The sequence below is a fragment of the Podarcis liolepis genome (genome assembly GCF_965112155.1).
Source record: "Podarcis liolepis genome assembly, chromosome: 13".
NCBI lineage: Eukaryota > Metazoa > Chordata > Lepidosauria > Squamata > Lacertidae > Podarcis > Podarcis liolepis.
This window is the reverse complement of record NC_139573.1, coordinates 13,381,763-13,399,054: the sequence shown is the minus strand read 5'-3', so window position 1 is coordinate 13,399,054 and position 17,292 is coordinate 13,381,763. Positions and strand designations below refer to the sequence as shown.

The 17,292-nt window shown below is 41.9% G+C and overlaps 1 protein-coding gene across 1 annotated transcript; it reads left to right on the top strand.

Moving 5' to 3' along the window:
- Positions 1 to 6,275: 6,275 nt before the first annotated feature.
- On the top strand, positions 6,276 to 15,892 carry LOC310691394 (vomeronasal type-2 receptor 26-like). Its single transcript, XM_083471170.1, has 4 exons — positions 6,276 to 7,130; positions 7,643 to 7,870; positions 9,762 to 9,888; positions 14,975 to 15,892. The coding sequence occupies exons 1-4, from the start codon at positions 6,294 to 6,296 to the stop codon at positions 15,874 to 15,876; spliced, it is 2,094 nt and encodes a 697-aa protein (XP_083327296.1). The 5' UTR covers positions 6,276 to 6,293; the 3' UTR covers positions 15,877 to 15,892.
- Positions 15,893 to 17,292: the final 1,400 nt, after the last annotated feature.

Here is a 17,292-nt window from a genome sequence, read left to right as displayed (position 1 = left end):
TCTTGAGTCAGGTCAATGGCCCATCTTGTACGGCAGCCTGTACTCACACTGACCAATCAAATTCCTGTGGGAAAAAGAAATACTTTATTGTCACTGTACCATTTGTTTACAGTGAGATTAAACCTTCAAGCCATATCCAAAAGCAAATGCACTGTCTCCAAAATTGTTTCCTATGGCAGTGAGTTCTATAGATTATCTATGTACTGTGAAATAATATACCCCCCATTGAATTGGGTTCCCTCCCCCCAAGATTTTGTCTGAATCATGTCTCCTTGGTGAAATTCATAGAACTAGAAAAGAAAGTATGAATGATTTCTGCCCTGGTGCTTGGAAAAGATGGCAGCAAAGAACCACGCACAGTTCACTGGGCAAAGCATACGACAAAGCCACAACTGAAAAGTTTTATTTTCACCAACACAAGTGATGGATCAGAACGCTATATTCTTAATACAAATATGTATTATATTTGTGGCAAGTATATTGTTGGACTTTCCACTGACTGTTGGCATCCTTCAGCAAATGTTTGATGATGAGTAGATAAAATTGATTAGACCTAACCATGATGAATGGAGAATACAAGTAAACCAGAGCTTAATCAGATTGAAAGTGGAATCAAAGAGGACAGAGAGACTTAAGGTTGTATGTGTATTCCCATAGCGGACCTCAGCTTTCTAGAATCCAGGCTTAACCTCTAAATTATACTTCCTGTTATACAGCTCTTAAGGGCACAAAGCCACTGCTTTCTCTTAGTTTCTACCATAAACCAGAGCCTGCGTTGCCAGCCTGTACTCACTTATCTGGGAGTCAGGCCCATTAAATCTTAAAACACTTATTTTTGAGTAGACATCTGTACTGTTATACACCAAGCTAACTATGCTTGTTAATGAGTGTCTGTAAGATTATGCCCCCCCTTGCAGAATGTCCAAGTATTCAGGTGGAGAAAGGAATGGAAGGAAGTAGGACTAATAATAATGATACTGATAGTAATAATTTTATTATTTACAGCCCACCCATCTGGCTACATTTCCCCAGCCACTATGGACGGCTTGCAGCAGATATAGAAACACAGAAAAACATATTATTTCTTTTCTTGTTATATGCTTTCAATCCCCCTAGAGCAGATATTGCTAGACTCCAACCCTCATCATTGCTGACCATTTTCCATACTGACTGAGGTTGGTGGGCTTTGGAATCCATCAACATCTGGAGTGCCACACATCCCCAACCCCTGCCCTAGCCAAAGTGAAGCAGAATACATATTTAAAAAATAAAATGCATAAGTTTGCAGATGAAGCCAGAGACATCAGCATCACTGAATGTATTTGGACACAATTAAAATTCACCAAAAAGCAGGAAAGTCAGACTCAGCAACTTTGTGAATCTTGACCCCCTCACCTGGGTGTGGATGAACTGTGGGGTCTGAGAGATTTAAAGAATCCTCTTTCTCCCTACGGTACCAGATGACATAGGCTGACAGAATTAAGAGAGAGTTTACATAAGCCACTATAAAAGGAGTCATACAGGAGGGCATGGGGCACCAACTCAAGCTCTCCAGAGTCATCAAGTTGACTTGCATTGACACAAATCCCTTGGAGGTCATGATGGTCACCAACAGTGGAATTTTGTCACTAGTTTCTTTTATTGGCCTGCTCATCTCATATGGATTCATTCTCTAAACCATCTGAGCCCAGGGTCCCTCTGAAGGTACCACAAAGGCTGCCTCCACATCCACCTCTCACCTCATTGTGGTCACCATGTATTTAGGCTCTGTTTGTTTAATTACCTGCCTCCATCAGCCCAGTTCATGATCGATAAAGTGTTTTCTGTCTTCCATATCTGTGTCACCCCCTTGCAAAACCCAGCCATTTATGCTTTGAAGAAGAAGGAGGTAAAGGCTGCAATCAGAAGCCTTTCAACAAGGCTTTCTGTGCAGGTTTCCTCTCAGGGCCATCCCCACCATTAGACAGCATGAGGCAGCCACCTCTAGTAGCTGATTTTGGCTGTCTCAGAACGGTCAGTTATTTAATTCACTGTTTCAATGCATTTATACATGGTGGAAAAAGTGAATAAGGAGAAGTGAATAAGGAGAAGTGAATAAGGAGAGATTTTCCCCTCTCCTGATTGTATAAGGTAATTTTGGGTGCAGGTAGAGCTAATGGGGTACCCAGAATACATCGCTCATTCGGTACTTGGTGAGGCACTACTTCAACCAACGCTTGAAGACTGGGGTTACACCCAATGGCTTAACCACCAAAAGTTTCGAAGTTTTGCTACAATGAAGGCAAAACCTACGGCCAATTTGTCTACAGGCAAATTCCTCCCCAGCTTCAAATATGGCAACTGTTAGAAACCACAACAAGGTCAGCAGGAAGAAGAAAAATGAAGTGGTTAAATGGAATGACACTTAGGAAGAAAAGCTATGTTACATCATGACCTGAAAAGGAAAATACATTTTACAAGCACGAAAATTAATTGACCTGAATTGTGAATGGAAGTAAAAAGGGAGGGTGGGAGGTTGTCACTCTTCACCCAGCCGTGCTGCGAGAGCCTCCTGCAACCACCCTTTTAAGCCTCACTGCCAGGCCAGACAAGGCAGCAGCCAACAGCCACAGCCAGCAAGGCATGGCGCTCCAGGAGGCACCACTGACGGGCCCATTTATGGTGTCTTTTGGGTTGGAAAGACCCCTCCCCTTTGATATCCACTGGCCAAGGAGAATTCCCCTCCAAAAGCCAGCAAATTTGTGTGCCTAGGCTATCGGGGAAGGAGGCTGAGAGTGAGGGAACACAACTGTCCCCCCTGGAAAAGTGGTGAGGGGTCATTGCCACATGGGTGATGTGGATCCAGGTCCACTCAGTCAAATTTCAAGATGCTGAAAACACCGTACTACATGTTGGAGACCCCATTGTTTACAAGGTCTTCTATTATGAACTTCTAACTTCACCAATACACCACGGGCCCCTTATTATCCACTGAAAGGGAATTTAACACAATAGTTCCGAATATGTGACAAACACATTTTCTTCAGCAATTCCACAGGGGTTCACAAGCATTGAATAAATAACTAAATTCCAGCTTGGTTATCAACAGGGCTATAATTAAATCTGCTGCTGCTCAAAAATCCCTCTGGACTTTCAGGGGCCACTTGCAAAAGTAACAGAAAGGATACTAACATTATCCAGAATAATTTAAATAGGGTCTGGGATCCACAAGTCTGATCTTACATCCTCCCAGATTGCATCGTCTCAGGAAACTTAACTACCGTTCAAATGAGGCAATTTTTATTTTTTAGAAGCTAATTATAATATTGCCAGAGAAATCATGGGTTCCATGTAGAACAGACAGTTGCCTTTGTATTGAGAATGGTGGTTTTAGTGTTCTTGCTGCTGGAAGTGATTTCTTACAATGTATGTCTGGCACACATAGCGAAATGCATCCTCCAAGGTCCACACCATCCACTTCACACATATCATCAGCCAGGAGAGTTCCTCATTGGTGGCATTGTTTCCCATGGTGGCTTCTTCTCCTCTCCGGCAACATTCACTGAGGAACCCCCACCAGCACTGCATGAAGAGCTTGTGTAAGAACTAAGCCACTCATTTATTACATCCACAGAATGATCAAACCTAGAGTTGCAGCCTCAGAATAATGACAGAGACTGCAAACCTTTACACTTTTACCTGGGGAAATCCACTTTAGATATGAATGGGACTTATGCTGGGGCAAAAAAACTGAAAGGAATCTCGTCTGAATTAAGAGAATACAGGAGAAATTCCATTTCTGGATAGAGAAATGAATATAAATGTATTGAAATATATGCATGTTTGTGTGTCTGGGAGAGGCCTTTTGAACAGCAAATTTTGATAGACTTTATCTGAACTGCTAGAGTGTGAGTAAGAACAAATTTTTAAAAACCTGCTCTGAAACTGAAGGTTCTGATGCTTTCATTTTCTGAACTTAGACTAAAGTTTGTTTCAGCACTGAAAGGTACTTATTATGAAGTATAGAATTTAGTGATTTCCAGCGACCATCACTGACTCATGAAAATGAAGTCACTGCAGAGAGAGACCAGAGAGACCAGAGACTTTGTAAGTGTCAGAAAAAGACCTCAGACATGTAAGGGAAGACGTCTCATGAGCCCCACATTCGCAACCCCTGCTCTAGATACTATAAACCTTAAACAATTAGAAATTTGGGACAAAAGTAACAACATGAATTCCAATAGGGACAAATGCACAAATCTAAGATGAGGAACACTTAGATTGTCAGTAGTTCATGTGGAAAGGTTCAAGGGATCTACATCAACGGAATATAGTGTCCTGATCAAAGAAAGCAATAGTACTGCTCTAATCTGCCTTGGTCACCTGGAGTCCTGTTTCCAGTTCTGACCACCACAATTTAAGAAGGATATGTATTAGCAAGCTGAAACATATGCAGAGGAGGGCAACAAAGATGGTCTGGAAACCAAGCCTTATGAGGAATGGTTGAGGGAGTTTGATATGTTTAGCTATGGTGAGACTGAGGGGAGGAATGATAGCCATTTTCAAATATCCCAAGGGCTGTCACCAGGATGATGGAACACACTTGATTTCCCTTGCTCCAAATCAGGGTATTCAAGTTACAAGAAAGGAAATTTCAACTAAACATCAGGAAGAACTTTCTACAGATAAGATCTAATAAATAGTAGAACGGGCAGAGTGTAAACCCCCCCTGAACTCAGTATGATTAACTATTGTGTAAAAGGAAAGATCTGTTGAAGTTTCTGCTGATACACTTTGCAACTCTCATTCTAGGGTGGTGCCTAAGGGTTACCAGCACATCGTGGCCTTGGCATTTGCAGTTAAGGAGATCAACGAAGACCCTCACATCCTTCCCAATATCACCTTTGGCTTCCACTTATATGACAGCTATATCACTGCAAGGAGCACATATCTTGCCACACTGCTGCTTTTATCCATGGTGAAGAAATTTGTCCCTAACTATATATGTGATGTCGAAAATAATCTGACTGGGGTCATTGGGGGACTGGATTCCGAAATCTCCTTTTATGTGGCCACTGTTTTGGATATCTATAAGATTCCGCAGGTAGGACACCTATGTACAATACCTCTATTAGATTGCATAGAGGAAGAGGCAGGTTCCTCAGCATCAGTTCAGGGTGAAGATGAAATTGGAAGGACAACCATGTACACCACCTTGATTTCCTTTGAAAATAAAGGTGGTACATAATTGTAATATAAGCAAACAAACAGACAGACAGACAAACCTGAATAAAGGGAAAGTTTGCAATACCTGAAAAAATATGTAACTTTGCCCTGTCTTACACACCCACACATTTAGATCACTTATAGTATATACCAAAGGCCAATGATGGGAGAGTGGGCATCTCTCTCACCAACATTTTAACATATTGCATCATTTTCTGCTGAATTAGGGTATCTGAAATGAGTTGCTGATGGAAAGGGGGAATTGCTTACAGGATAAAATCAATAAGATTTTAGGTGCCAATGGAAAAATTAGTGCAGGAGGGCATGTCAAATAAGCTGCTGGGGAAGTGGGGAAAATGCTTACAGCTAAAAAAACCTTACAGGTTCCTACCTGTACAATAACTATTGCTCTTTAGCACACCCGACATAATGAAAGACACAGAGAGGTTATGGGAAATTGCAGATACAATCCAGTTCTGCAGGAGGACAGTAATAGTAGTTAGCAGCTGATTCACAAGTGAAATAAATGCTCATAAATAAAGTCTGAGAAGAATCAGGACAGTTTTGCTGTGTGATGGGGCATGTGCATCATGAAGAAGAAAGACGAAGCTCCAGAGAAGAAATGTGCATATAACCCAAGCTGCAATTCTGACAAAGCCAGATAATGTCCAGGAAATCTGCTGTTTGGGGCATGGTATGTTCCCCCATCCAGTTTTATCCATTGTACAAGACCCTGCCAAATTTTGCAATGACATAAAAAAGTTTGTTTTTAAGTGAAGTAGACACAATGCCCTGCTCCAGACAGCAATGTGTTAAAAAGATTCATAAAAATAATAAAAAACAGACACAGTTTCCTTTCCAGTCATAAAATCAAAGGTTTAAAAATGAGAAAAGGGAGATGATCCCAGTTTTCAGCTCATCTGCATATGTGTCTTTTGTAAAACTGAGAGAGAGGCAAACAAACCCTGAAACATTAGCAAAGGGCATATTTGACTAACATAATTTATATGAATACTGCGAAAGGAATCTACTTTGTCTCTTCTATTCTTCCATTTACTTTTTAGCTCATTTATGGCTCTGCTCCACTGATGAATGATAAAAGCCCAGGTCTTCCCTTCTACCAGATGGCAGCCTCAGAAGCCCTTCAGTATGAGGGAATTCTCTCTTTGCTTCTGCATTTCAGGTGGACGTGGATTGGAGTCGTTGCAACGGACAATGACAACGGAGAAAGATTTGTGCAAACCATTTCCCCAATATTTACCAAGAGTGGTGTCTGCTTTGCATTCCTGGAAAAATTCCCCACTTTAAGTTTTATTTCTGAAATAGATGGCATGCAACAACAGGGGACAAGTATAATCCATAAAATTTTTAGCAGCACAGTTAATGTAATAGTTGCCTATGGAGAATCTTATTCCATGGCAACTTTGAGATATCTTCCATACCTATCGGAACATGATGACATGACATACAATATAAAAAGTAAAGTATGGATAATAACAGCCCAGGTTGAGTTCACTTCATTTGTCTTTCAAAGGAATTGGGATTCAGGAGTATTCAATGGTGCTATATCCTTTGAAATTCACTTCAGAAACCCACCAGGATTTCATCAGTATGTTGTTCACAGAAACCCTTCCAGCACAGATGGGGACGGTTTTATCAGGGACTTCTGGCAACAGGCCTTTGGATGTGTATTCCCAGATTTCACTTCAGACAAGGTGGAGGGGAATATTTGCACTGGAGAAGAGAAGCTGGAGAACCTTCCTGGATCATTTTTTGAAATGAGCATGACAGGCCACAGTTACAGTATCCACAATGCTGTATATGCCATGGCCCATGCTTTACATGTCATGTCCACATCCAGACTCAGGCACAGAGGAATGGCATACAGAGGGAGAGGGAAGAATCCGAATCCACAGTTTTGGCAGGTAATAGGCTAAACATCCTCAACTTGAAGAAGCCTGTTATTTTCCCACAAGGTATGGGTTTCCAAAGTGTTGTCATCTTGCTCATTCATCTCAGACATGAAAAAGCGCTTTTATGAAAGAAGTTGCAGACCACTGATATGTTACTGCATTCACAGGTATGAAGTGTCAGTAATGGTCGAGAGAGATGTTCAGCATTCTCTCTATCCCATATACACAAAATCCTCCCTCAGAGCAGGTGGTTGCACACCACTGTGGTGTCTCCAGAGATGAAGAGGGACGGAGGAAAAGAGGTGTGGGGAGGGTAGATAAAGAAAGGTTGTAAAAAAGGGGAGAGGGAGAGAGAGGAATGTGGAAGTGAGAAAATTGATGGTCTCTCCATGCTTGGACCTGAATCCACTAACACTTGACTGAATCACCCCCACCAATTGCTGTAGGTTTTTCCTACAGGAAGAGGGGGGAAAATGCTCCACCCTGCCTTTTCCAAACAATTGCCTTTTCTCTTTTCTATCTAGCTCCATCACTTTCTGAGAAGTATCTCATTTAATAATACGGCCGGAGATGTGGTCTTCATCAACCGGAATGGAGAGGTGGTATCTAGCTTAGATATTGTCAGTTGGATTATATTCCCCAACCAAAGTTTGCACAGAGTGAGCGTTGGGAGGATAGATCCGCAAACTTCTGGAGACCAATCATTCATCCTTGATGAAGATGCCATAACATGGCACAGTTGGTTTAATCAGGTAGGACCACATTATTAGATAATTCCAAAGAAATTCAATATTACCTAAGCAATGATCATACACCTGCATGTCTACTCACTGTCTTTGAAACTGCATGTTCCTGTGTAGAACATAACCAATGCATACAGAGAGCCAGTGTGGTGTAGTGGTTAAGAGTGGTAGACTCGTAATCTGGTGAACCTGGTTTGCATCCCTGCTCTTTCACATAAAGTTCCTGGGTGACCTTGGGCTAGTCACACTTCTCTGAAGTCTCTCAGCCTCACTCACCTCACAGAGTGTTTGTTGTGGGGGAGGAAGGGAAAGGAGATTGTTATGCGCTTTGTGACTCCTTAGGGTAGTGATAAAGTGGGATATCAAATTAAAACTCCTCCTCCTCCTCCTCCTCCTCCTCCTCCTCCTCCTCCTCCTCCTCCTCCTCTTCATCCAAGTACCATATTAAGAGCCAAAAGCTTACTGCTAGAAGTCACTAACGGAATAAAGGCAAATATTTTATTTTATTATATTTATAAATATTTTATATTATATTATTAATATTTTCTAAATATTTCTTAACAATTATAAAATACTGATTTTTAACTGAAGAAAAGAGGATAGATAAGCCCAAAGATTTCACCTTTCTGGCTAACAGGTGGGGAACAATACCTACACATACAAGAACAATAGAGGGGTATCAAATTACAGTGGTGCCTCGCAAGACGAAATTAATCCGTTCCGCGAGTCTCTTCATCTTGCGTTTTTTCGTCCTGCGAAGCATGGCTATTAGCAGTTTAGCAGCTATTAGCGGCTTAGCGGCTTAGCGGATTAGCGGCTATTAATACAAGGAAGACAAAGGAGCTTGTGGTGGACTTCAGGAGACAGAAGAGCAACGTCCAGCCACTTTTGATTGATGGGGTCTGTGTGGAGAGGGTAACAATGTTCAGATTTTTGGGCATTGAATTACAAGAGGATCTGTCCTGGAGTGTCAACACAAGGGGGCTTGTGAAGAAGGCGCAGCAGAGACTGTACTTTTTGAGAATACTAAGGAAAAACCAACTTCTGCAGAAACTGCTGCTTGCCTTCTATCACTGTGCCATTGAGAGTGTGCTGACTTATGGCTTATGTGTGTGGTACGGAAGCTGTACTACCCAGGACAGGATGGGGTTGTGCAGCAGAGAGCATTGTTGGCTGCCCACTCTCCACCTTAGAACAGATTTATGCCACAAGGTGCCATAGGAAGGCACTGGACATAGTAAAAGATCCATCGCATCCTGGTCACTGTCTCTTTGAGCTCTTGCCGTCGGGATGGAGATACAGGTCAATGAAGACAAGAACGAGCCGTCTTAAGAACAGCTTCTTCTCCAGAGCGATCTCGGCCCTGAATGGGAAGCCCGGACTTTGAAAGTCATCTAATCTCCCTTGCTGTATTATACTGTATTGTTTAATTAGTGTTTTTATGGAGCAGCCAAGTAATTTCGTTGTCCCCGAAGGGGGCAATGACAATAAATATATTATTATTATTATTATTATTATTATTATTATTATTAATCGCTTAGCGGCTTAGCGGCTATTAACGGCTTAGCGGCTTAGCGGTTTTAAGAAAAAGGAAACAAACTCGCAAGAACTCGCAAGACGTTACGTCTTGCAAAGCAAGCCCATAGGGAAATTCGTCTTGCGGAACGACTCAAAAAACGGAAAACTCTTCCGTCTTGCGCGTTTTTCGTCTTGCGAGGCATTCGTCTTGCGAGGTACCACTGTACTTCAAACATTTCTACTACTAAAAAAAAAATAGCCATTCTACATATTGCTGAAATGCTGACTCAGTTTAGTAACATAGAGAGGGGCCCAGGAACATGAAGATTTCCAAACTCATTGTTCTCTTGCTGATCCTTCTGCTCTTTCATTTACGTAATAGACTCGGCCTCTTTCTCTCTGTACTGAGAGATGTCTTCCAGGATCCAGCAAGAAAGTGAAGGAGGGACAGCCACCTTGCTGCTACGATTGCATCCCATGTGCAGAGGGGAAGATTGCAAACCAGCATGGTAGGAGAAATAAATGGATTAAATAGATCCAGACTCAGCAGTAATAATTGAAAGGTGTTGTAAGGACAGCTGATTTTACGTTTCAAAATAGTGTGTGTGTGTGCATGCGCACGCGTGTTTGTGCGTGCGTGTGTGATCCTGCCTCTTTGTGATCATTGCCTTCAAGGTAGTCTAAATATGCCAAAAAAAATGGAAATGACCATGCACTGAGAGTAGTTGGATGGTATGTGGTTCAAAACATTTCTTCTTCTTCTTCTTCTTCTTCTTCTTCTTCTTCTTCTTCTTCTTCTTCTTCTTCTTCTTCTTCTTCTTCTTTTTCTTCTTCTTCTATCACTCATAGCCGAGTAAGATTGTCTTCCCTAAACACGGTTTTAACAATGAATCTGTAAGTGACTGTGGAGGCCAATTCTGGATCCACACGTCCTTCCACAGTGGGGACATTGGTTTCCTGATGAGAGTTTACCATGATGTGATTTGCCAAGCATGCTTCTTAGCACGTTTCTACCTTGTGTCCTGAGCATATCTAGAGGGGGCCTTGCCACTCCTTCCGACTTACACAGGCTGCACCCAGGCTAGTGTGAATAAACATTCAGATGGCAACGGCCCTGGCTGTGGCACTCACAGGACCACATAGCCCTGTACAGAGAACCATATAAGGTTTTGACATACGGAGCATGCTCAGACTGTGGTCAGACTATTCTCGGTAACTAGAGTGAAATACAGTGGTACCTCGGGTTAAGTACTTAATTCGTTCTGGAGGTCAGTTCTTAACCTGAAGCACCACTTTAGCTAATAGGGTCTCCTGCTGCTGCCACGCCACAGGAACATATTTGTTCTCATCCTGAAGCAAATTTCTTAACCTGAAGCACTATTTCTGGGTTAGCGGTGTCTGTAACCTGAAGTGTATGTAACCTGAAGCGTATGTAACCCAAGGTACCACTGGACAATACTAAATCCTGCAATAAGGATCCTCTAATCCTGCAATAAAAGTTTAGCAGAGCACGAGGAAGCTCAATTGTTTAAACTGTAATTTGGACCAATCATAAGGAGACAACAAAGTTCCTTAAGAGTTCCTTAAGAGAAATAGGGTGAGGGGGAAAAAGCATTTCAATTGGATAGGAAATTTAAACTTAATGGAATGTGTGGAAATTGTGCCAAATGTATAAAACTGTTTGAAACTCTTTGTATGACATTTATTTTTATTTTTATTTTTTAAATAATATTTATTGAAAATTTTAAGATTACAAAGAAACAAAGAAAAAAAGGAAGGAAAAAACAAATAACATTTAAACAATACAAATTAATAAAAAAACAAGGTCAAAAAGAGAGGGGGGAAAACACATAATACATCAAAATCAAAAAGCAAAAATAGACAAAAAATTAAAAACAAATCCAATATTCCCAAATCATTAACTGTCATTACCTTGTTTCATCGACCTCCTCACACCTCCCTTTTTGTATTCTAGTTGTTAATTATCTCAGCAAATCCTTTCCATCTTTCCTAAATATTCTGTCATTAAATTACCTTAATCTATTTTAACCTTATCTTACCATAAAAGGCCCTAAAACTTAAAATTTAAGTCTTATTTATACCAAATTCTCTTAACCATGACATATTCTTACATAATTCTTTTTAACATTTCTGCTAAGGCCAAATAATTTCATTCCAACATTTTTCTAATACTCTTTACTTTTACAAGATTTCCCTAAATAAATTGTTTAAAACTTTCTTCCAATCTCCATCCAATGTCTCTTTCTCCTGGTCTCGGGTTTTGTCAGTCCTTTCTATCCGATCCATCTAGTCCATCAACCTGGTAACCTGGCAAAGTACAAGTCATCGGCTCCAGCCCTTGAAGGTAAACGCCTGAATATATTGCTATATGCCGATGACATGGCTTTAATGACACTCACCCGAAGAGGCTTACGCAGCATGCTGGAGGGGATCGCAGCCTACTGTTCCCATAACTCACTAAAGATAAACTATGACAAAACAAAAATTGTGGTGTTCACTAGAGCTCGCCACATCTCTAGATGGTTTTTAGATGGACATGTGATTGAACAGTGTCCTTTTTTTAAATATCTGGGTGTTACATTCCAGGCTACATCTAGTTGGCTAGCCCACTTTAAGGCTGTAACCATTTTAACACGAAGAACAATTGGTGCTTTGCTTAGTTTCTTCCATTCCAGGGGGGGACAACTGGTGATCCCGGCATTAAGAGCTTTTGTTGGGAAAGCTATCCCCCAGATGTTATATGGGATAGAACTCTGGGGGTGGAACCAGAGGCTGTTGGAATGGCTTGAAATTTTGCAAAAATTATTATCTCAAGAGGATTCTAGGCCTTCCTCAAGGAACCCCAGCAGCTTTCTTGAGGGTGGAGGTTGGATTACCCTCTGTATCTGCCAGGGCCCACTTAAGATTCCTACGATTTTACATCAATCTTGCAAACACTTCAAACACCTTATTGGCCAAACAAGCCTTTGTATCTTTTCAAAAGAACACCACTTGGCATCAAAACTTATCTGAGATCCTGGTTAGATACACCCTACCGGAGTTTAATATCCTTAAACTGTGGAGCCCGGACAAAGTCCGGAAATGGATCCTGGAGAGAGACGCTTTGTTAGATATCACAAAAATACAGATTCTAGGGTCCTCCCACTGGTTTCCCCGACTGAAAGCAGTCAAAATCTGCGCCAATTATTTGGCAAATATCATCAATCCCACTCTTCGGAGAGCCTTTACTATGGCCCGTTTTCAAACCATTCCTACGGCCTATCTGTCAGGCAGATATGCAAAAATCCCAGTAGAGCAGCGTATATGTCCTTGTTATATGAGAACCAAAGAGGATCTCATACATTACATGTTGTATTGTCCCATCTATTCGGCTTTCAGGGATGCGATGTTACAAACTATTCCCAAATCAATAGTCAACTCTGAGGACCAAGTAAAGTTTTTACTGGTGGACGCTGATCCACGGATTTCTCACGTGGTAGCGGTCTTTGTGGTGAAGGCTATGAAAACTAGGGTATGGTTCCTGGATGAAACGGTGAGGTCCCTTCCATTGCTCTCCTAACCTGTTGCTATATCTTCTTCCCTGAATGGTGGGGTTTATTGGGTAGTTTCCTTGCTGGGACAGCATGGCATAAATTTTAGCTTATTTTTATAATTTTATTGTTTATCCTTTAATAATGTTTTACGGTATTTTGTGTAAAGGCATGGACCTCACAAATTTAATAAACTTGTACTTGATTAGTAGAACCTGGTAACCTTATATCCGAGGCCCTTGGATCTCTTCCATGTCCCATCCACAGATCTTCTTCATATTTATACCTGTACTTTACTTTGTCTTCTGTTCCTTTCACTCGGGGAGACTCCAGCTTGACAATGTTTTTGTCCCTTCTCGACAGATCAGCCCCTTTTCCAAAGTCAACACTGAACTCCATGTGGTATTTAAAAGCATGTTTCAAAGTCCCTCCAAAGTTAAGGGCCCGCACAACTCCGAACGCCTCCCGGCCCAAAGCCAGACTTGAAAGGTCAAAAGATCCCTGCATAGGGGGGTCTATCCAGCCCACCATCTCCAAACCAAACAGAACTCTGTCTCTCCAAATCTGGCTTTCTCCAGGTTCATTCGTCAAGTCCAACAACTCATGTTCCTGTTGGGCCACAGTTCCCTCCATCTCTGCCTCACTAGGTCCAGCAACAACCTCCTCCCTCATCTGATCTGTCAAAGCACACTCCTGAGTTAATTCCTGAGTGGGTTCTATATAAGTGCCCACTGCCTGTCCAAACTTTCCGATCCCAACAGTCATCAAATCCATCTTCTCATGTAACTGTTCCAATAAAGCACTTGTCTTACAAAAGGCCAACACCAGAGCCTCCGAGTACATTGTTGTTGAACGTCAGAGTCTATTCCCACGATCTTAATCTATTGCAGCTGCAAAGCTTCCCAGTTCAAATTTAATAACAGTTTCACAAGCTCCCTCTAGGGAAAAAAGGTTCTATTTGTATCCATCTCTCTCTCTATTTCTTTTTTTTTTTAAAGCAAATCTAACAACAAAGTTTCCTTTTTCAGATATTTAGTCAATATTTTTTTCCTTTTAGGTGCAAAGGGGAACAATGGAATCAATATGTTTCTCTTTTTTTAACTATCTGTCAAAGACGTTTGTCTATAGTCAATGAACTTCCCGAAGACGTCTGTCCTGACACCCCGCTCCCAGGTTCAGGACGGTGGAGAATTGCTTTTCTTTGCTTGTCTTCTGCAAGTTTAATCAGTCCAGAAAAAGTTCCCCCCTCTTCTCCTGCTTCCAAGGGGGGTTCAGTAATTTTAAATGATGAAAATTGATCCTTTACAAATGATTTTCTAAGCTCTAGCTTGCCGTGTCTTTGCTTCAATCTATTTACAAAAAGCGGAAGGCAGACTTCCTGTTTAGACCTTCCCGCTTCAGTGCCAAATTAAAAGAAATTTCTTATTCCAATTTTCCGTTCTACTCACGGACAGTTATTTGAGCTCCAATTGTCCACAGGAAAAAGTCAGCGCTCTCCGGCAACAGCAATGCGGCTTCACTCCGTGAAAGAAGCAGTCGATTCAAGGCACCGCGCCACTCACCCCACATTGCTCCGGAGCCCCGAAATCGGGTCTCCCCACGAGTAGAGGCGGCGCAAAGGTGCCAGCCGAATCCCACGTCCACAGGCTTCTCCCGCCTGTGGTTTCTGATGGGTCTATGCCTCGCCGTGGCGGTTCAGACCCTGATTTCCACGGAGTGGATTCCTCCCAATCGGAGGAAGTCCGCCATTGCCAGAGGCGCCAACCCGGACGTCTCTTTGTATGACATTTTAGGGAGTTATTCCCAGCTGAACCTTCTGCGCAAAATGAAACACTTTGGACTACTTTTCCCCTCACGGTCTCATGTGGTATATTGACATATCCATGAGATAGACAAAGCTTAGATTGCAACAATACCACATTACAGAGCATCAGGCAGTACTAAACATGTGCTTTGATTTAAACAGAGCTCTATTCTTCTCAGACAGAAAGTAAACATTTCAGCAAGCTAAAATATATGACCTAATATATTTGTTTCCCCCCAGATATGAATGACTGTAATAAATGCCCAGACAAAGACTATCCAAGCAAGAACAGAGATGTATGTCTACCCAAGGATATAAGCTTCTTGTCTTATGAAGAACCTTTGGGCATCAGTTTAGCCTGTTTCTCTCTTTCCCTTTCCTTGATCACAGCTCTGGTACTAGGTACATTTATAAAACACCACGACACACCCATTGTCATTGCAAACAACCGAAACCTCACCTACACTCTCCTCATCTCTCTCCTGCTCTGCTTCCTTTGTGCTTTGCTCTTCATTGGCCGACCTGAGAAGGTGACGTGCCTCCTCCGACAAACAGCTTTTGGTATCATCTTCTCAACTGCTGTTTCTTGTGTCCTGGCAAAAACCTTCATGGTGGTTTTGGCCTTCATGGCTACAAAACCAGAATCCAGGATGAGGAAATGGGTGGGGAAAGGACTAGGCCACTCCATTCTCCTTTCCTGTTCCATTGTTCAAGCAGGCATATGCACTGTGTGGCTGGCAAACTCACCCCCATACCCAGATGTGGACATGCACTCAATGACAGAAGAAATCATACTAGAATGTAATGAGGGGTCTGTGGCCATGTTTTACTGTGTCCTCATCTACATGAGCTGCCTGGCCACTGTAAGTTTTGCTGTGGCTTTCCTTGCCAGGAAGTTACCAGACAGTTTCAACGAAGCCAAGTTTATCACTTTCAGCATGTTGGTCTTCTGCAGTGTTTGGCTGTCCTTTATTCCTTCCTACCTGAGCACCAAGGGAAAATACATGGTAGCTGTGGAGATCTTCTCCATCTTAGCCTCTGGTGGTGGGTTGCTGGGTTGCATCTTCTTCCCCAAATGTTACATTGTCATTCTGAGGCCTGAGCTCAACAATAGGGAACAGCTAATAAGGAAGAAAATTTGAAGAAATAATAAACCTGCCCTTTGCCCTTTTGTGCTTTTCTCTGTGTGTACAGCAGAATATTTGGAAATATATGTTCAATTGCTGCCTTATATAATTTTTTATGTACTCCAAATTTCCATAGTTCAATAGAGAACAGCTAATAAGGCAGAAATGAGAAAGAAATGAGAAAATGTCACCTGCTGTATGTTATGTTTTTCTCTGTGTTTACAGTGGAATATTTGGAAATATAAGTTTAGCTGCTGCCTTATATAATTTTTTTCTAGAATCCAAATTCGCATAGTTGAAAATTCATTTGTAAAATTGACTTATTTGCTTTGAGGAAAACACCCAAACATTTACACATACATTATTCTCTTCTAGCATGTGCTGACAAGAAGACTCAGAGCAATTCTTGTCAAAATATAAGATAAAGGAACCCCTGACTATTAGGTCCAGTCATGGACGACTTTGGGGTTGAGGTGCTCATCTCACTTTATTGGCCGAGGGAGCAGGCGCACAGCTTCCGGATCATGTGCCTTGCATGACTAAGCCGCTTCTGGCACACCAGAGCAGCACACGAAAACACCGTTTACCTTCCCACTGAAGTGGTACCTATTTATCTACTTGCACTTCCTGCTTTTGAACTGCCAGGCTGGCAGGAACAGGGACCGGGCAACGGGAGCTCACCCCATTGCAGGGATTTGAACCACTGACCTTCTGATTGGCAAGCCCTAGGCTCTGTGGTTTAACCCACAGCGCCGCCCGCGTCCCTGTCAAAATATACATGTAAGCAAATCTGTATCTAGACTTAATTCTCAAAGATAAAACTTGTCTCACATCTTTCAGCATAATGGGATCTGTGAAACTGTACTATTGCAGGCCATGGAATATTCGAGTATTCATTTATTTTCTCTTGTTCTGTACTGCTCACAGTCAGATTTCATCCTCAACCTATCCATACTCAAGATTGTAGAGATATAAGATGATCCTCTTGAATCAGGCCAATGGCCCATCTCGGACAGCAGCCTGTACTCACACTGACCAACGAGATTCCTGTGGGAAATAGAAATACTTTATTGTCACTGTACCACTGCATCCAAAAGCAAATGCACTGTCTCCACCATTGTTTCCTATGGCAGTGAGTTCTATAGATTATCTATGTACTGTAAAATAATTTACCCCCCATTGAATTGGGTTCCCTACCCCCAAGATCTTGTCTGAATCAGGTCTCCTTGGTGAAATTCAGAGAACTAGATAAGAAAGTGTGAATGATTTCTGCCCTGGTGCTTGGAAAAGATGGCAAGAAAGAACCATGCACAGTTCATAGCACTCAACAAAGCCAGAACTGAAAAGTGATGGATCAGAGCACTGTATTCTTAATACAAATACATACAGTGGTTACAAATACATACAGGGTTACAGAGGCTTCAGTTTACA